This window comes from Lichenostomus cassidix, unplaced genomic scaffold (assembly GCF_008360975.1).
Source record: "Lichenostomus cassidix isolate B80296 unplaced genomic scaffold, HeHo_3.0 HiC_scaffold_33, whole genome shotgun sequence".
Classification (NCBI taxonomy): Eukaryota; Metazoa; Chordata; class Aves; order Passeriformes; family Meliphagidae; genus Lichenostomus; species Lichenostomus cassidix.
The window spans coordinates 2567647-2588190 of NW_028147632.1; the positions used below are offsets into that span (position 1 = coordinate 2567647).

The following is a 20544-nucleotide window of genomic DNA, read 5'->3' on the forward strand; positions in this document are numbered from 1 at the left end:
GGGGAAATTTCCAGGGATTTTGGGGAAAAGTCTGGGATTTTGGGAGAAATTCTGGGAATTTTGGGGGAAATTCCAGGGATTTTGGGGTTTCTGGAGGGATTTTGGGGGATAAATTCTGAGGGATTTGGGGGAATTGCCGTCGATGCCACCGGGAGGTAAAAAATCCCAAATTTGGGGGAAATTCCTGGGATTTTGGGGGAAATTTTGGGATTTTGGGGAGAAATTCCTGGGATTTTGGGGGAAATTCTGGGGATTTTGGGGAGATTGTGAGGGGTTTGGGGGATTTCCTGAGGGATTTTGGGGGAAAATTCTGGGGATTTTGGGAGTGCTTTTGGGAGAAATTTTCCAGGGATTTTGGGGATTTCTGGAGGGATTTGGGGGATTTCCTGTGGGATTTTGGAAAAAAATTCCCAGGATTTTGGGGTTCTGAGGGTTTGGGGAAATTCTGAGGGATTTGGGGATTTCTGGAGGGATTTTGGGGGAAATTCTGGGGATTTTGGGGTTTATTGGGGATTGGGTTTTCTGAGGGATTTTGGGAAAAATTCTGGGGATTTTGGGGGTTTTTGGAGGGATTTTGGGGGAAATTTCCAGGGATTTTGGGGAAAAGTCTGGGATTTTGGGAGAAATTCTGGGAATTTTGGGGGAAATTCTAGGGATTTTGGGGTTTCTGGAGGGATTTTGGGGGAAATTCCGGGGATTTGGGGGGAAATTTCCAGGGATTTTGGGAAAAAGTCTGGGGATTTGGGGATTTTGGGGATTTTGAGAGTGGTTTTGGGGGAAATTTCCAGGGATTTTGGGGTTTATTGAGGGATTTTGGGATTTCCTGTGGGATTTGGGGAAAAATTCTGGGATTTTGGGGGAAATTCTGGGGATTTTGGGGGTTTCTTGGAGGGATTTTGAGGGATTTTGGGATTTTTTGGCAGAATTTTGGGAAAAATTTCCAGGGATTTGCGTGAAATTCCAGGGATTTTGGGGTTTCTGGAGGGATTTTGGGGCATAAATTCTGAGGGATTTGGGGGAATTGCTGTCGATGCCACAGGGAGGTGGGAAATCCCAAATTTGGGGGAAATTCCTGGGATTTTGGGGGAAATTTTGGGGGAAATTCTGGGGATTTGGGGAGAAATTCCCAGGATTTTGGGGAAAATTCTGGGGATTTTGGGGTTTTGGAATTCTGGGGATTTTGGGGATTTTGGGAGTGGTTTTGGGGGAAAATTCTGAGAGATTTGGGGGATTTTGGGGGAAATTTCCAAGCATTTTGGGGTTCCTGAGAAATTTGGGGGAAAATTCTGAGGGATTTTGGGGATTTCTTGAGGGATTTTGGGAAAAATTCTGGGGATTTTGGGAGAAATTCTGGGGATTTTGGGGTTTTATTGAGGGATTTTGGGGGAAATTCTGAGGGATTTGGGGGATTTTCTGAGGGATTTTGGGATTTCTTGGAGGAATTTTGGGGATTTCCTGTGGAATTTTGGGGGAATTCTGAGGGATTTTGGGGTTTCTGGAGGGATTTGGGGGAAAATTCTGAAAAATTTTAGGGGTTTATTGAGGGATTTTGGGGATTTTGGGAGTGGTTTTGGGGGAAATTCCCAGGATTTTAGGAAAAATTCTGGGGATTTTGGGGGAAATTTCCAGGATTTTGGGGTTCCTGAGTGATTTGGGGGGAAATTCTGAGGGATTTTGGGAGAAAATTCTGAGAGATTTGGGGCTTTCTGGAGGGATTTAGTGAGAAATTTCCAGGGATTTTGGGGATTTCCTGTGGGATTTTGGGGGTTTCTGGAGGGATTTTGGAGGTTTATTGAGGGATTTGGAGATTTTGGGAGTGGTTTTGGGGGAAAATTCTGAGGGATTTGGGGGATTTCTTGAGGGATTTTGGGGTTTATTGAGGGGTTTTGGGGGAATTCTGAGGGATTTGGGGGTTTTGGGGGAAATTCTGGGGATTTTGGGGGATTATTGAGGGATTTTGGAGGTTTATTGAGGGATTTTGGGGGAAATTCGTGGGATTTTGGGGACAATTTCGAGGGATTTTGGAAAAAAGTCTGGGATTTTGGGGTTTCTGAGGAGTTTGGGGTATTTCCTGAGAGATTTTGGGGATTTCCTGAGGGATTTAGGGGGAAATTCTGGGGATTTTGGGGATTTTCTGAGTGGTTTTGGGAGAAATTTTCCAGGGATTTTGGGGATTTTCTGAGGGATTTTGGGATTTTTTGGAGGAATTTTGGGGATTTCTTGTGGGATTTTGGGGGAATTCTGAGGGATTTTGGGGGAAATTCCTGGGATTTTGGAGTTTCTGAGAGGTTTGGGGAAAAATTCTGAAAGATTTTAGGGGTTTATTGAGGGATTTTGGGGAAAATTCTGAGGGATTTTTGGGATTTTTTTTGGAGGAATTTTGGGGATTTCTTGTGGGATTTTGGGGATTTATTGAGGGATTTTGGGGGTTTCTGGAGGAATTTTGGGAGGATTTCTGAGGGGTTTGGATGAATTTTATGGAACTTGGATGTATTTGAGGCGTATTTTGGTGAATTTTGTGGGATTTTGCTGAATTTTGATGGATTTTAGGGCAAATTCCGATGGATTTTGTGGGACTTTGGGGCAGATTTTGATGAATTCGATGAATTTTTTTGGATGAATTTGATGAATTGTGGGATTTTGATGATTTTTGATGGATTTTGTGGGATTTTGATGGATTTTTTGTGGGATTTTGATGACTTCTGATGGATTTTTGATGAATTTTGCTGGATTTTGAAGAATTTTGATTAAATGTATGGGATTTTGAGGACTTTTGATGAATTTTTCTGAATTTTGCTGGATTTCAGGTCAGATTCTGGCAAATTTAGCTGATTTTTTCTGAATTCTGATGGATTTTGCTGAATTTTTGGACAGATTTTTACAAATTTTGCCGAATTTTGGGGCAGATTTTGATCAATTTTGCTGAATTTTGGGGCAAATTTTCACAAATTTTTCTGAATTTTTCTGAATTTTGTGGATTTTTGCTGAATTTTGCTGAATTTTCGGGCAAATTTTGATAAATTTTGCTGAATTTTACTGGATTCTGATGGATTTTTGCTGAATTTTGATGGATTTTGCTGAATTGTTGGACAGATTTTGACAAATTTTGCTGATTTTTGGGTCAGATTTTTACAAATTTTGACAAATTTTTCTGAATTTTAGAACAGATTTTGATAAATTTTGCTGGAATTTAGGGCAGATTTTGACAAATTTAGCTGAATTTTTCTGAATTTTGGGTCCGACTTTGACAAATTTTTGCTGAATTTTGATTTTTTTTTTGCTGAATTTTGATTTTTTTTTCCTAAATTTTGATTTTTTTACTGAATTTTGGGGTTTTTTGGCTGAATTTTGATTTTTTTTGGCTGAATTTTGATTTTTTTTTCCCAAATTTTGATTTTTTTTTCTGAATTTTGATTTTTTTTTCCTGAATTTTGATTTTTTTGCTGAATTTTGATTTTTTTTTCTGAATTTCAATTTTTCTCCTGAATTTTGATTTTTTCTCCTGAATTTTGATTTTTGCTGAATTTTGATCTTTTTTCCTGAATTTTGATTTTTTCCTGAATTTTGATTTTTTTCCTGAATTTTGATTTTTTTCCTGAATTTCGATTTTTTTGAATTTGATCTTTTTACTGAATTTTGATCTTTTTTGCTGAATTTTGATTTTTTTGCTGAATTTTGATTTTTTTGCTGAATTTTGATTTTTTTCTGAATTTCAATTTTTTCCTGAATTTTGATTTTTTTTCGTGAATTTCGATTTTTTTTTGCTGAATTTTGATTTTTTTTTTTGCGAATTTTGATTTTTTGCTGAATTTTGATTTTTTTTTCTGAATTTTGATTTTTCCTCCTGAACTTTGATTTTTCTTCCTGAATTTCGATTTTTTTTCCTGAATTTTGATTTTTTCTGAATTTTTTGATTTTTCTCCTGAATTTTGATTTTTTTTGCTGAATTTTGATTTTTCCTGAATTTCGATTTTTTTTTCCTGAATTTTGATTTTTTTTCCTGAATTTTGATTTTTTTTTCCTGAATTTCGATTTTTTTTCCTGAATTTTGATTTTTCTCTGATTTTTCCCCTATTCCCCTCCATTTTCTCCCCCCAGGCTGATGGCCACGTCGGGTTTGGATCAGAAAATCCGAATTTTTGACCTCAGGACTTTTGGGGTTCTGCAGGAATGGAAATCCTTGGGAGCCTCAGAGGTGAACTTCAGCCAGAGAGGAGTTCTGGCTGCTGCTGTGGGGGAAACTGTGCAGGTCAGAGACACAAAAATGCACCAAAAACACCCAAAAAAATCCCAAAAATTGATTAAAAAAATCACCCAGAAATTATTAAAAAAAATTTATGGAGAAATAGGAAAAAAAAGCAAAAAAATCACCCCAAAAATGAGCCCAAAAACCCTTAGAAATCCAGAAATATGACTAACAAAAAACCACAAAGAAAACCCCAAAAAATTTAAAAAATCACCCCAAAAATTAATTAAAAAATCTCCCAGAAATTATTAAAAATTAGTGAAATAGGAAAAAATCCCCAAAAAACCTCAAAAATGAGCTCAAAATACCTTAAAAATACAGAAAAAAACCACAAAAACCCACAAATAAACCCCCAAAAATTAGAAAAAATTTTTTTTTAAAAAATTATCAAGAAATATTAAAAAAATCCCAAAAAATTCCCCCAAAGAACCTCAGAGGTGAACTTCAGCCAGAGGGGACATTGTGCAGGTGAGAGACACAAAAATGCACCAAAAACACCCAAAAAATAACAAAAAATTCACTCAGAAATTATTAAAAAAAATTATCAAGAAATAGGGAAAAAAAGGAAAAAAATCACCCCAAAAATGAGCCCAAAAAGTCCCCAAAATACAGAAAAAAACCCAAAAAAAAACCCCAAAAAATGACCTTAAAACACCTTAAAAATCTAGAAATATCCCAAAAAAACCCCATGAAGGAAACCCCATAAATTAAAAAAAATTTATCAAGAAATATTTCAAAAATCCCCAAAAAATCCCAAAAATTGATAAAAAGTCAACAAGAAATTATTTTAAAAAATTGTCGAGAAATAGAAAAAAATCCCCAAAAAAATCTCAAAAAATGAGCTCAAAACGCCTTAAAATATGGAAAAAAACCCCAAAAAACTACAAAAAACCCCCAAAAAACCACAAATAAACTCCCAAAAATTAATTTTTTTTTTTAAAAAAGTTATCAAAAATATTTTTAAAAAATCCCAAAAAAACATCCCAAAAATGTCACCAAAGAGCCTCAGAGGTGAACTTCAGCCAGAGAGGAGTTCTGGCTGCTGCTGTGGGGGAAACTGTGCAGGTCAGAGACACAAAATCACTGAAAAAACAACAAAAAAAATTCATAAAAACCACACAAAAATTAGAAAAAAAATTATCAAGAAATAGGGAAAAAAAAGGAAAAAAATCACCCCAAAAATGAGCCCAAAAAGTCCCCAAAATACAGAAAAAAACCCAAAAAACCCCCAAAAAATGACCTTAAAATGCCTTAAAAATGTGGAAATATCCCCAAAGAAAACCATGAAGAAAACCCCAAAAAATTTAAAAAAAAATTATCAAGAAATATTTAAAAAATCCCCAAAAATGTCACCAAAAAGCTTCAGAGGTTCAGTTCAGCCAGAGGAAACTGTGCAGGTGAGAGACCCAAAAATGACTGAAAAACACCCAAAAATTAACCCAAAAATTAATTAAAAACTCACCCAGAAATTAAAACAAATTTATGGAGAAATACCAAAAAAAACCCCCCAAAAAATCACTCCAAAATTAAAAAACACCCAGGAATTGAAAAAAATCCTCCCAAAAATTAATAAAAACAACCAAATAATTATTAAATAAATTGAGAAATAGATTAAAAAACCCCAAAAATTTAAAAAACCCAACCCCAAAAAATTCAAAAATACCAACCCCAAAAATAAGAAAAACCTCATGCAGGTGAGAGATCCAAAAATGCATGAAAAAAACCCCAAAAAATCCCAAATATTAATTAAAAACACACCCAGAAATTATTAAAAAAATTATCAAGAAATAAGGAAAAAAAAGGAAAAAATCACCCCAAAAATGAGCCCAAAAAGTCCCCAAAAGACAGAAAAAAACCCCAAAAAAACCCCAAAAAATGACCTTAAAACACCTTAAAAATCTAGAAATACCCAAAAAAACCCCACAAAAAGCCCATAAAAAACAACCAAAAAAATCCCCAAAATGAAAAAAAAATTATCAAGAAAAAACCCCAAAAAAACCCCAACAAATGACCTTAAAAATCTAGAAATATCCCAAAAAAACCCCATGAAGAAAACCCCATAAATTAAAAAAAATTTATCAAGAAATATTTCAAAAATCCCCAAAAAACCACCCAAAAATTGATAAAAAGTCAGCCAGAAATTATTAAAAAAATTCATTGAGAAATAGGAAAAAAATCCCCAAGAAAACCTCAAAAAATGAGCTCAAAATGCCTTAAAAATATGGGAAAAAAACCCCAAAAAACCACAAATAAACACCCAAAAATTAAAAAAAAATTTTTAAAAAAATTATCAAGAAATATTAAAAATCCTAATTTCCCCCCTAAAATTCACATTTTTCTCCCTAAAATTCATTTTTCTCCCTAAAATTCCCATTTTTCTGCCTAAAATCCCCATTTTTTCACCCTAAATCCCCATTTTTTTCTCCTTTTTCACCCCAAATCCCCATTTTTTCTTCCAAAATTCCCATTTTTCCTCCAAAATCCCCTTTTGTTCCCATTTCCCCCTAAAATCCTCATTTTCCCTCCTAAAATTAATATTTTTCCCCCTAAAATTCACATTTTTCTCCCTAAAAATTCACATTTTTCTGCCTAAAATTCTCATTTTTTCACCCCAAACCCTAATTTTTTTTTCCTTTTTCACCCCAAATCCCCATTTTTTCTCCCAAATTCCCATTTTTTCACCCCAAAATTCTGATTTTTCCCATTTTCTCCCCAGCTGTTCCCCCAGCTTGGCTCAGCCTCTCCCCCCAACCCTTTCCTGCAGCACAAAACCCCAAAAACTCCCAAATTCCCATTTTCCACCCTAAAATTCTCACTTTTTCCCCCCAAATCCCCATTTTTCCACTCAAATCCCCATTTTTCCCCCAAAATCCCCATTTTTCTGCCTAAAATCCACATTTTCCTCCCTAAAATTCACATTTTTCTCCCTAAAAATCACATTTTTCTCTCTAAAATTCACATTTTTCTCCCTAAAAATCACATTTTTCTCCCTAAAATTCCCATTTTTTCACCATAAATCCATAAAAAATTTCATTTTTTCTCTGAAAATCCTCATTTTTCCTCTGAAATCCTCATTTTTTCTCCTTTTTCACCCAAATTTTTTATTTTCTCCCCAGCTGTTCCCCCAGCTTGGCTCAGCCTCTCCCCCCAGACCTTTCCTGCTGCACAAAACCCCAAAAGCTCCTTTGGCTCTGAGGTTTTGTCCCTTTGAGGATGTGCTGGGAGCTGGCCATGGGCTGGGCTTCACCAGTGTCCTCGTGCCAGGTGAGATTTGGGGAGAATTTGGGAAATTTGGGATTTTTTGGGATTTTTTTGGGATTTTTGGGATTTTTTTTGGATTTTTTGGAGTGATTTTGGGGGATTTTGGGGGATTTTTGGGTGGATTTTGGGGATTTTGAGGCTGATTTAGGGAATTTTGGGGAGTTTTTGGAGCTGACCATGGGCTGGGATTCACCAGCATCCTCATGCCAGGTGAGATTTGGGGAGAATTCCTGAAAATTTGGGATTTTTGGGATTTTTTGGGATTTTTTAAAAAAATTTTTTGTGAATTTTGGGGGATTTTTGGGTGGATTTTGGGGAGTTTTTGGAGCTGGACATGGAATGGGCTTCACTAGCATCCTTGTCCCAGGTGAGATTTTGGGGAGAATTCCTGCAAATTTGGGATTTTTGGGATTTTTTTGGGATTTTTTGGGGATTTTTTGGAGTGTTTTTGGAGTGATTTTGGAGGATTTTTGGGTGGATTTGGGGGTTTTCCGATGGATTTTAGGGAGTTTTGAGAGCTGAACATGGGCTGGGCTTCACCAGCATCCTCGTGCCAGGTGAGATTTGGGGGAAATTTTGGGGTTTTTGGGATTTTTGGGGACTTTTGGGATTTTTTTGGGATTTTTTGGAGTGTTTTTGGTGGATTTTGGGGGATTTTTGGGTGGATTTTGGGGTATTTCGATGGGTTTTGGGGAGTTTTTGGAGCTGGACATGGGCTGGGCTTCACCAGCGTCCTCGTGCCAGGTGAGATTTGGGGAGAATTCCTGAAAATTTGGGATTTTTGGGATTTTTTTTGATTTTTCAGAGGGATTTGGGGGCATTTTTGGGTGGATTTTGGGGATTTCTGATGGATTTTGGGGAGTTTTTGGAGCTGGACATGGGATGGGATTCACCAGCATCCTCCTGCCAGGTGAGATTTGGGGGACAATTTTGGGGTTTTTGGGAAATTTGGGATTTTTTTGGGATTTTTTTGGGATTTTTTTGGGATTTTTTGGAGTGTTTTTGGTGGATTTTGGGGGATTTTTGGGTGGATTTTGGGGTTTTCCAGTGGGTTTTGGGGAGTTTTTGGAGCTGAACATGGGTTGGGATTCACCAGAATCCTCCTGCCAGGTGAGGATTTTGGAAGAATTTAGAAAATTTTGGGATTATTTTGGAATTTGGGATTTTTTAGGAGTGATTTCAGTTGATTTTGGGGCAGAATTGGGGTGGATTTGAGGGAAATTTCGGGATTTTTTAGGATTTTTCAGAGTGATTTTGGTGGAGCTCAGGGCAGATTTGCCTAAACTCCCCCAAAACTTCCCAAAATTTCCCGAAATTCCCGAATTTAGGGTCAGGAGAGCCGAATTTGGATGCTCTGGAGAACAATCCCTACCGGAGCCGAAAGCAGCGCCAGGAGTGGGAGGTGAAAGCTCTGCTGGAGAAGGTGAGGAAACCCCAAAATTGGGGGAAAAAACCCCAAATTTCCATCCCTGAAATCCCCAAAATTTGGGGAAAAAAATCTCAAAATTTGGGGAAAAAAATCTCAAAATTTGGGGGAAAAAATCCCAGAATTTGGGGGAAAAAAACCCCAAATTTCCACCCTGAAACCGTCAAAATCTGGGGGAAAAAACCCCAAAATTTCTATCCTGAAATCCCCAAAATTTGGGAAAAAAACCCCCAAATTTCTATCCCTGAAACCCTCAAAATTTGGGGAAAAAAACTCCAGAATTTGGGGAAAAAAACCCCAAAATTTGAGGAAAAAAAACCCAAATTTCCATCCCTGAAACTCCCAAAATTGGGGAAAAAAATCCCAAAATTTCTATCCCAAAACCTGCAATATTTGGGGAAAAAACCCCAAAATTGGGGGGAAAAATCCCAAAATTTCCATCCCTGAAACCCCCAAAATTGGGGAAAAAACCCCAAAATTTCTATCCCAAAACCTGCAAAATTTGGGGAAAAAAACCCCAAAATTTGGGGGAAAAATCCCAAAATTTCTATCCCAAAACCTGCAAAATTTGGGGAAAAAACCTCCAAAATTTGGGAAAAAAACGTCCAGAATTTGGGAAAAAAAACCCCCAAAATCTGGGGGAAAAAAACCCCCAAAATTTGGGGAAAAAACCCCAAAATTCCTATGCCTGAAACCCCAAAATTTGGGGGAAATACCCCCAAAATTTGGGGAAAAAAACCCCAAAATTTGGGGGAAAAACCCCAAAATTTCTACCCCAAAAGCCCCAAAATTTGGGGAAAAAACCTCCAAAATTTGGGGAAAAAACCCCAAAATTTCCATCCTGAAACCCCCAAAATTTGGGGGAAAAAACTCCAGAATTTGGGGAAAAAAACCCCCAAAATCTGGGGAAAAAAAACCAAAATTTGGGGGAAAACCCCCAAAATTCCACCCCCAAAACCCCCAAAATTTGGGGGGAAAACCCCAAAATTTCTACCCCAAAAGCCCAAAATTTGGGGAAAAAAAACCCCAAAATTTCCATCCCAAAACCCTCAAAATTTGGGGAAAAAAACTCCAAAATTGGGGGGAAAAAACCCCAAAATTTCCATCCTGAAACCCCCAAAATTTGGGGGAAAAAACTCCAGAATTTGGGGAAAAAAAACCCTAAAATATGGGGAAAAAAGCCCCAAAATTTGGGGGAAAACCCCCAAAATTCCACCCCCAAAACCCCCAAAATTTGGGGAAAAAACCCAAAATTCCCATCCCTGAAACCCTCAAATTGGGGGAAAAACCCCAAAATTTCCATCCCTGAAATCCCCAAAATTTGGGGGACAAAACCCTCAAAATTTTGGGAAAAAAACCCAAAATTTCCACCCTGAAATATCCAAAATTTGGGGGGAAACCCCCAAAATTTCTACCCTGAAACCGTCAAAATCTGGGGGGGAAAAAACCCCAAATTTGGGGAAAAAAACCCCCAAAATTTGGGGAAAAAAAACCCCAAAATTCCCTTCCCTGAAACCCTCAAAATTTGGGAAGAAAAAATCCCAAAATTTGGGGAAAAACCCCCAAAATCTGGGGGAAAAAACCCCAAAATTCCCACCCTGAAACCCCCAAAATTTGGGGGAAAAACCCCAAAATTCCCATCCCTGAAACCCTCAAATTTTGGGAAGATAAAAATCCCAAAATCTGGGGAAAAAAACCTCAACATTTGGGGAAAGAAACCCCAAAATTCCAACCTCAAATCCCCATTCCTGACCCCAAATTCCCAATTTTCCCCCAAATTCCCATTTTTTTCCCCCTGAATTCCTGATTTTCCCCAAATTTCCTTTTCCCCCCCAAAACCCTGAAATTCCCAGTTTTTCCCAAAATTCCCAATTTTTCCCCAAATTCCTGATTTTTCCCCCAAATAATTCCCAATTTTCCCAAATAATTCCATTTTTCCCCAAAATAATTCTGTTTTTCCCACAAATAATCCCCAATTTCCCCCTTAAATTCCCATTTTCCACCCCAAAATTCCCATTTTTCCCCAAATAATACTGTTTTTCCCCAAAAATTCCCATTTTTCCCCCAAATAACCCCAAATTTTCCCCCAAATCCCCAATTTCTCCCCAATAATCCCCAATTTTCCCAAATAATTCCATTTTCCCCTCAAATAATCCCCATTTTCCACCCCGAAATTCCCAATTTTCCCCCAATAATCCCCATTTTTCCCCCAAATTCCCAGTTTTCCCCAAATAATTCCCATTTTTCTCCCAAATAATCCCCATTTTTCCCAAATCCCCTTATTTTCCCCCCAAATTCCCAATTTCTCCCCCAAAATTCCCATTTTCCACCCCAAAATTCCTATTTTCTCCCCAAATAATTCCCATTTTCCTCTCCAAATCCCCAAATAACCCCAAATTTTCCCCCAAATTCCCAATTTTCCCCCAAAACTCCCATTTTCCACCCTGAAATTCCCATTTTTCCACTCAAATTCCCAATTTTTCCCAAATAATTCTTAATTTCCTCCAAATAATCCCCATTTCCCCCCCCAAAATCCCCATTTTTTCCCCAAATAATCCCCATTTTCCCCTGAAATCCCCGAATAACCCCAAATAACCCCCAAATAACCCCAAAATTTCCCCCAAATCCCCAATTTCTCCCCCAATAATCCCAATTTTTCCCAAATTTTCCCAATTTCAGATCCCAGCTGAGCTGCTGACAGCTGATCCTTCGCTGCTCTCCCAAGTGGACACTGCAGGATTGGAGCAAAAACACCAGGAGAGAGTCCAGCGGCTGGTAAATCCCAAAATTCACCCCAAAATCCCCAAAATTCACCCCAAATTCCCAGAATTCACCCCAAAATCCTGGGAATTGACCTAAAATCCTGAAAATTTACCCCAAAATCCAAGGATTTCCACTCAAAATCCTGAAAATTCACCCCAAAATCCTGAAAATTTACCCCAAAATCCTGGGAATTCACCCCAAAGTCCAAGGATTTCTACCCAAAATCCCCAGAATTCACCCCAAAAAACTGGGAATTCACCCCAAAATCCTGAAAATTCACCCCAAAATCCCAAAAATTCACCCCAAAATCCATGGATTTCCACCCAAAATCCTGAAAATGTACCCCAAAATCCCAGAAATTCACCCCAAAATCCTGAAAATTCACCCAAAATTTACCCCAAAATCTTGACAATTCACCCCAAAATCCTGGAATTCACCCCAAAATCCAAGGATTTATCCCCAAAACCCTGAAAATTCACCCCAAAATCTTGAAAATTCACCCCAAAATCCATGGAATTTACCCCAAAATCCCAGCTTTTTCCCCCAAAAACCGTAGGATTTTCCCCCAAAATCCCAGGATTTCCAAAATCCCAGAAATTCACCCCAAAATCCTGAAATTTCACCCCAAAATTCTAGGAATTCACCCCAAAATCCAAATATTTTCACCCACAATCCCAAAATTCCCCCAAATTCCCAGCATTTCTCCCAAAATTGTGGCATTTTCCCTCCAAAATCCCAGAATTTTCCTGAAAATTTCATCATTTTCCCCCCAGAATTCCCAGATTTCCCCCCAAAATTCCAGGTTTCCCCCCAAAATCTCAACATTTTCCCACCATTTCCCCCAAAATTCCCGGAATTCACCCCAAAATTCTAACATTCCCCCAAAATCTCAGGATTTTTCCCCAAAATCCCAGGATTTTTTCATGATTTTCCCCAAAATCATCAAGTTTTTCCCCCAAAATTCCAACATTTTCCCTCCAAATCTCAACATTCTCCTAGCGTTTCCCCCCAAAAATCCCAGAATTTCCCCCAAAAATCCTAGGATTTTCTCCCACATTCCCAGAATTCCCCCAAAATTGTAACATTTTCCCCCAAAATCCCAGGATATGTCCACCATTTCAAAATCCTCAGATTTTCCCCCAGAATCCCAGATTTTCCCTAAAATTCCCAGATTTCCCCCAAAATTCCCATATTTGCCGCCAAAATCTCAGGATTTTTCCCCAAAATCTCAACATTTTCCCAGCATTTCCCCCCAAAATTCCGGGAATTCTCCCCAAAATTCCCGGATTTCCCCCAGAATTCCCAGATTTTCCCCCAAAATCTCAGGATTTCTCCCCAAAATCCCAGGATTTTCCCACCATTTTCCCCCAAAATTTCAGCATTTCCCCCCAAAATTGTGGCATTTTCCCCCAAAATCCCAGGATTTTCTCCCAAAATTCTAACTTTTTCCCCCCAAAATCACAACTTTTTCCCCCAAAATTCCAGGAATTCTCCCCAGAATTCCCAGATTTCCCCCCAGAATTCCCAGATTTCCCCCCCCCAGCTGGATTTTCCCGTTTTCCCAGGGATTTGACCCAAATTCCAAAGCCAAATTCCAACCTCGGCGACGTCACAAGGGGAGGAACTGCGAGAGGAGAAAACGACAAGTGAGACACGAGGAGAGCAGGGTGAGGATTTGGGGGGATTTTGGGAGAATTTTGGGAATTTTTGGGGGAATTTGGGGGGAAATTAGGGAATTTCGGGGAGAATTTGGGGAATTTTCGGGGGAATTTTGGGAATTTTTGGGGGAATTTTCAGGGAATTTATGGAGTTTGAGGGGATTTAGGGGGAAATTATGGAATTTTGGGAATTTTTGGGGGAATTTTTGGGGAATTTAGGAATTTTGGGAGAATTTTGGGAATTTTTGGGGAGAATTTCAGGAAATTTTGGGGGGATTTATGGAATTTTTGAGGAAATTTTGGGGGAATTTTGGGGGAAATTATGGAATTTTGGGGAGAATTTCGGGAATTTTTGGGAAGAATTTTGGGAAATTTTGGTGGAATTTTGGGAATTTTTGGGGCAATTTTGAGGGAATTTGGGGAGTTTTTGGGAAAATTATGGAATTTTGGGGAGAATTTTGGGGAGAATTTTGGGAATTTTGGGGAGAATTTCAGGGGAGTTTTGGAAATTTGGGAATTTTTGGGGGAAATTATGGAGTTTTGAGGGGAAATTTGGGGATTTTTGGAGGAAATTAGGGAATTTGGGGGAATTTGGAAATTTTGGGGGAAATTGTGGAATTTTTAGGGGAGTTTTGGGGGATTCTGGGGATTTCGGGAAATTTGGGGGCAATTTTAGGAATTTTGAGGGGAAATTTGGGAGTTATGAGGGGAATTTTGGCTTTTTTGGGGGAATTTAGGGTGGAAATTATGGAATTTTGAGATGACATTTGGGAGTTTTGGGAATTTGGGGGGAAATTTTGAGGGGAAATTACGGAATTTTGAGAAATTTGGGAATTTGGGGGAAATTACAGCATTTTGAGGGGAATTTGGGGGAATTAGGAATTTTGGGGGAGTTTTGGGGGAATTTTTGGGGAATTTGGGAGTTTTGGGAATTTGGAGGAGAAATGATGGAATTTTAGGGGGAATTCTGGGAATTTGAGGGGGAATTTGGGAGCTTTTGGGGGAAACTATGGAGTTTTTAGGGGGATTTTGGGGGAATTCTGGGAGGTTCAGGGAATTTGGGAATTTTGGAATTTTAGGTGGGACTTTTGGAGGAGTTTTTGGAATTTCAGGGAGAATTATGGAATTTTGGAGGGGATTTTGGGGGAAATGATGGAGTTTTGAGGGGAATTTTGGGAATTTCAGGGGGAAATTTGGGGAATTTTGGGATTAATTTCAGAAATTTTGGGGAATTTTGGGAATTCTAGAGGGACTTTTCAGGGAATTTCAGGTATTTTGGGGGGAAATATTGGGAATTTTGGGGGGAAATTCAGGGAAATGGGGGAGTTCCAGAAATTTTAGAAATTTGGGAGGAATTCTGGGAATTTTGGGATGAATTTTGGGAATTTTTTTCCCCTCCTCCAGGCTTTGATCAAACAGAGTTTGGAGAAGAAAGAAAAAGAGAGAAAAGAGAGAGAAAAAATCCAGGAAGAACCTCCCAAAAAAAGGAGGAAAACGGATGGAAAAATCCCCAAAAAACTGGGGGAAAAACCCCAAAAAATTGGGAAAAAAATTGGGGAAAATTCCCAAAAAATTGGGAAACAAATTGGGGAAAAAACCCCAAAAATTGGGGGAGAAATTGGGGAAAATTCCCAAAAAAAGCAGAAAAAAATGGGGGAAAATTCCCAAAAAATTGGGAAAAAAATGGGGGAAAATCCCAAAAAAATGGGAGAAAATCCCAAAACGAAGGGGAAGAAGAAAAAAGGAAGTTCTGCCCCAAAATTGGGGGAAAAAACCCCAAAATTGGGGATTTCTGCCCCAAAAAAGGGAGCTCTGGAGAGGTTCAGGAAATAAATTTGGGGGGAAGAGATTTTGGGGGTTTTGGCCTCATTTTTGGGTCCCTAATGTCACCAAAATCCCAATTTTTGGGTCCCCAAATGTCCCAAATACCCATTTTTGGGGTTTTTGTCACCATTTTTGGCTCCCAAATGTCCCCAAATCCCAATTTCTGGGTTTCTCTCCCCATTTTTGGGGTCCCAAAGTATCCCAAATCCCCATTTTTGGGTCCCAAATTCTCACTTCTGGGGTTTTTTCCCCATTTTTGGATCCCCAATTCCCAATTTTTGGGGTCCTAAAGTGTCCCAAATCCCAATTTTTGGGTTTTCTCCCCATTTTTGGGTCCCCAAATCCCATTCTTTGTGTCCCCAATTCCCTATTTTAGGGTCCCATTCCCATTTCTGGGGTTTTCTCCCCATTTTTTGGGTCCCCAATCCTCATTTTTGGATCCCCAATTCCCATTTTTGGGTTTTCTCCCCATTTTTGGGGTCCTAAACTGTCCCAATTCCTCATTTTTTGGGTCCCAAAGTGTCCCCAGTCCCCACTTTTGGGGTTTTCTCCCCATTTTTTGGGTCCCCAATTCCCTTTTTTGGGTCCCCAGATCCCAAGTTTTGGGTCCCCAGTGTCCCCTCCTCCACTTTTGGGGTTTCTCTCCCCATTTTTGGGTTCCCAATCTCCATTTTAGGGTCCCCAATTCCCAATTTTTGGGGTCTTCTCCCCATTTTTGGGGTTCTTAATGTCCAAATCCTCATTTTCGGTCCCCAAAGTGTCCCCAGTATTCATTTTTGGGTTTCTCTCCCCATTTTTGGGACCCCAAATTCCCATTCTTGGGTTTTCTCTCAATTTTTGGGTCCCCAATCCCCACTTTTGGGGTTTTCTCCCCATTTTTGGGGTCCCTAATCCCCATTTTTGGGGTCTCTCTCCCAATTTTTGGGGTCCTAAAGTGTCCCCAATCCCCATTTTTGGTGTCCCCAATTCCATCCCTCCCCATTTTTGGGGTCTCCATCCCCACTTTTGGGGTTTTCTCCCCATTTTTGGGTCCCCAGTGTCCCAAATCCCCATTTTTGGGTCCCCAATATTCATTTTTGGGTTTCTCTCCCTATTTTTGGGTCCCCAAAGTGTCCCCAGTTCCCATTTTTGGGGTTTCTCTCCCCATTTTTGGGTCCTAAAGTGTCCCAAATCCCTACTTTTGGGGTTTTCTCCCCATTTTTGGGGTCCCTAATTCCCATTTTTGAGATCCTAAAGTGTCCCCAATTCCCATTTTTGGGTCCCAAACTGTCCCCAAATTCCCGCTTTTGGGTCCCCAAATTATCCCAAATTCTCATTTTTGGGTCCCAAATTGTCCCCAAATTCCTGTTCTTGGGTTTTCTTCCCAACTTTTGGGTCCCAAATTGTCCCCAGATCCCCATGTTGGTGTCCCCAATGTCCTCCCCCCTCCAGCCAAGGCCACCGCCGTGTCACCAGCTTTGGGGACTTTATTGGGGTGGCACTGGGGGACAGCAGGTGACATCCAGGTGACATCAGTGTCACCATGCCAGCTCCAGGTGACATCTGGTGACATCCAGGTGACATCTGGTGACATCCAGGTGACATCAGTGTCACTGTGCCAGCTCCAGGTGACATCAGGTGACTCCAGGTGACATCAGGTGACATCTGTGTCACTGTCCCAGGTCTGTGTGTCACATCAGTGTCACATCCATGTCCTTAGGTGACACTGGGGGACATCGGTGTCACCATGCCAGCTCCAGGTGACATCTGGTGACATCCAGGTGAGATCCAGGTGACATCAGGTGACATCCCTGTCATTGTCCCAGCTCCAGGTGACATCTGGGTGTCACATCCGTGTCCTTGGGTGACACTGGGGGACATCAGTGTCACCATGCCAGCTCCAGGTGACATCAGGTCAGATCCAGGTGACATCAGGTGACATCCAGATTGCTGTGCCAGCTCCAGGTGACATCTGTGTCCTTGGGGGACATTCGGGTGACGTCCAGGTGACATCAGGTGACATCCAGGTGACATCAGTGTCACTGTCCCAGCTCCGTGTGACATCCAGGTTGCTGTCCCAGCTCCAGGTGACATCGGGTGACACCGGTGTCACTGTGCCAGGTCCGGGTGACATCCATGTCACTGCAGCAGTGCCATCCAGGTGACATCAGTGTCACCATCCAGGGTCCGTGTGACATCCGTGTCACCTCGCGGGGTCCACGTCACTGTGTGACATCAGTGTCACCATCCAGGGTCCGTGTGACACCCCTGTCACCCTCTGTGTGACATCCGTGTCACCATGCCAGGTCTGTGTGTCACATTGTGTCCCATCTGTGTCACTCAGGGGGTGACAATGCCACCGCTGCCACGTCCTCCACACCTTTGTCACCGCCATGTCACCGTCCAGTGTCCCCAGGTGTGACATCGGTGTCACCGCCATGTCCCCAGCAAAGCCACCACAGACCTCCAGCCCCGCTCTAGGGTGGCTTTGTCCCCATTTCTGGTGTCCCCAAGGTGTCACCTCCCCATTTTCGGTGTCCCCAAGGTGTCACCTCTCCATCTTTGATGTCCCCAAGGTGTCACCTCCCCATTTTGGGTGGTCCTGTCTCCACTGGGGGATGTCCCCCCATGATGTCACTCCCCATGACGTCACCCGCATGACGTCACTCCCCCATCCGCTGTCCCAATTTTGGGGGTGTCCTTGTCCCATTTCGGGGGGGGGTGTGTCCCCACCCATGACGTCACTCCCCATGACGTCACACCCCCATTTAGGAGGGTCCTTGTCCCTTTTTGGGGGAGGTTCCCCCACCCATGACGTCACACTCCCATGACGTCACTCCCTTGTTTAGAAGAGTCCATGTCCATTTCAGGGGGGGTGGTTTCCCCATCCATGACGTCATTCCCAGTGACGTCACACCCCCAAATGACGTCACTCTCCCATTTCGGGGGTGTCCCCACTATGGGGGTTCCCCCACCCACGACGTCACTCCCAATGACGTCATACCCCACATGACGTCACTCCCCCACTTGGGAGGGTCCTTGTCCCATTTGGGGAGGGGTTCCAACACCCATGACGTCACTCCCAATGACGTCACACCCCCATTTAGGAGGGTTCCTGGCCCATTTTGGGGAGGAGTCTCGCCCCCAATGGGGGTGCTCCACCCATGACGTCATCCCCACATGACATCACTCCCAATGACACCACGCCCCATGACGTCACTCCCCTTTTAGGAGGGTCCATATCCCATTGGTGGGGGGGGGTGTTTCACGCCCACCCATGACGTCACTCCCCCATGACGTCACACCCCCAATTTCAGGGCGGAGTCTCGCCCCCCACTATTGGGCTTCCCCCACCCAATGACGTCACACCCCCATGACGTCACTCCCCATTTAGGAGGATCCACATCCCGTTTCGGGAGGGGAGTCGCGCCCAATGTGGGGGTGTCCCCACCCATGACGTCACTCCCCCAATGACGTCACACCCCCATTTCGGGGTGGGTCTCGCCCCCACTATGGGGGTGATGTCCCCACCCAACGACGTCACACCCACCCAATGACGTCACACCTCCATTTCGCCCCATCGGGCTTCCCCCACCCAATGACGTCACACCCCCGAATGACGTCACTCCCCCTTCCCCCACACCCACTCCCCCAACGCCAACACCCTACACCTCAACACCCCCAAAACCCCCTCCAGCCCCCCGCAAACCCCCCCTGTCCCCCCGCGGATCTCCCCCCAGACCCCCCTCATGTCGGGGGGCCGCACCCCGTGCGCGCTGAACAGCGCCCCCCCGAGGCAGCAGCGATCCGCGGGGACCCGCAGCGACCCCCCGAACCGCGCCGAGTGCCGCGCCGCGACCCCCGCCCGCGCCGCGCACAGCCCCAGCCACACGTCCTCCGGCGCCACCCGCGCCACCCCCGCCGCCGCCCGCAGCACCGCTGTCGCCGCCTGTCGCGACAGCACGTACGCGGTGCCGCTGCAGTAGGGCGGGAAGGTGCTGGGGGGGTACAAATCCACGGGGACGTGGTGGCGGCTGCGCGGGTCGCGGTTTGGGGACACCCGCCAGTGCACGCGGCCCAGGTAGAGGCGGCGGGGGGTGGCGGGGCGCGACAGGTATGTCGCGATAGCGGGGACGTTCAGAAACACGTCATCGTCGGCTTTGAGGAGGAAAGGCGCGGCGGGGCAGCAGGCGGTGGCCCAGCGGAGCAGCAGGAAGGTTTTGAGGGTGAGGTTGGCGTAAGTGTCGCCGAAGTCGCCCTGCAGGACGTCGCGGTGTCGCTGCCATTCCCGCTGCAGCTCCCGCTGGGTGTCCCCCGAGGGGGGTTTGCCCACCACGAACACCGTGCGGTGTCCCCAGGAGTGTCCCCAGGGTCCCCCCCAGGTGTCGCGCACCGCCTGCCGCCGCTCCAGGTGGGAGGTGGCGCTGGGGACCAGGATGAGCAGGAATGGCGCTGGGGACAGCGAGCAGGGCGGGGGGGACAGCAGCAGCCTGGGGGTGACAGAGGGGCTGGGAGAGTCCAGGTCACCCGAGCCACCCGACAGGACACCCAGGCAGCCGGGGGGGGCGGCTGGGCCACTGACTGGGGACCCTGGGCTACTAACTGGGGCGGCTGGGCCACCGACTGGGGACCCTGGGCCACTAACTAGGGACCCTGGACCACCATTAATGGTCCCTGGACCACTCATTACACCCCCTGGACCACTAATTATAGACCCTGCACCACTAATTGGGGCGGCTGGGCCACTAATTATGGACCCTGGACTACCAATTCTGACCCCTGGACCGCCATTGATGACCCCCGGGCCACTAATTGGGGCGGCTGGGCCACTAATTGAGACCCCTGGACCCCCAATTCCGAGCCCTGGACTACCAATTATGGCCTCTGGGCCACTAATTATACCCCCTGGACCACTAATTGAGACCCTTGGATCACTAATTACACTCCCTGGACTACCAATTCCACCCCCTGGGCCACTAATTGAGGCCCCTGGATGACCAATTATGGCCCCTGGACCACCATTAATGACCCCTGGGCCACTAATTACACCCCCTTGGCTACCAATTCCACCCCCTTGGCCACCAATTTCCATGTCTGGCCCCTCATTCCCCCCCCACTCCCCCCAGGCCGCCAAGGCCTCGGCCAGCAGCTCCTCTCCCCGCCCGCTCGCCACCACGCCCAGCACCGCTAGCCCCAGGGCCACCAGCGCCACCTTGGCCACCCCTCGCCGCCACCGCCGCCTCCTGGGGCCCATCGCTCACCTCGCGGAGCCCCAAAATCCCCCAAATTCACCCCAAAATCCGCCTGAGGGGGGGGGCGGCAGCGCTGAGGGCTCTGAGGGAGCGCGGCGAGGGGGCGTGGCCTGAGGGGTGGGCGGGGCTATGTCC

The 20544-nt window shown here is 43.7% G+C and overlaps 2 protein-coding genes and 1 long non-coding RNA gene across 3 annotated transcripts; 1 reads left to right on the forward strand and 2 right to left on the reverse strand.

Moving 5' to 3' along the window:
- Positions 1-135: 135 nt before the first annotated feature.
- LOC146421483 (WD repeat-containing protein 46-like) lies at positions 136-15203 on the forward strand. Its single transcript, XM_085047371.1, has 7 exons — positions 136-155; positions 4099-4249; positions 7363-7510; positions 8836-8930; positions 11613-11708; positions 13262-13363; positions 14759-15203. Exons 2-7 carry the CDS (start codon positions 4103-4105, stop codon positions 15185-15187), a joined length of 1017 nt encoding a protein of 338 aa, XP_084903497.1. The 5' UTR covers positions 136-155; positions 4099-4102; the 3' UTR covers positions 15188-15203.
- A 1423-nt stretch (positions 15204-16626) lies between these two features.
- On the reverse strand, positions 16627-17349 carry LOC146421484 (uncharacterized). Its single transcript, XR_014848674.1, has 2 exons — positions 17262-17349; positions 16627-17129 (listed from the first exon to the last, which is right to left on the reverse strand). It is a non-coding gene; the product is annotated as an uncharacterized LOC146421484 (long non-coding RNA).
- A 1430-nt stretch (positions 17350-18779) lies between these two features.
- On the reverse strand, positions 18780-20411 carry LOC146421485 (beta-1,3-galactosyltransferase 4-like). Its single transcript, XM_085047159.1, has 2 exons — positions 20219-20411; positions 18780-19810 (listed from the first exon to the last, which is right to left on the reverse strand). The coding sequence occupies exons 1-2, from the start codon at positions 20409-20411 to the stop codon at positions 18780-18782; spliced, it is 1224 nt and encodes a 407-aa protein (XP_084903285.1).
- Between the last annotated feature and the right edge of the window lie 133 nt (positions 20412-20544).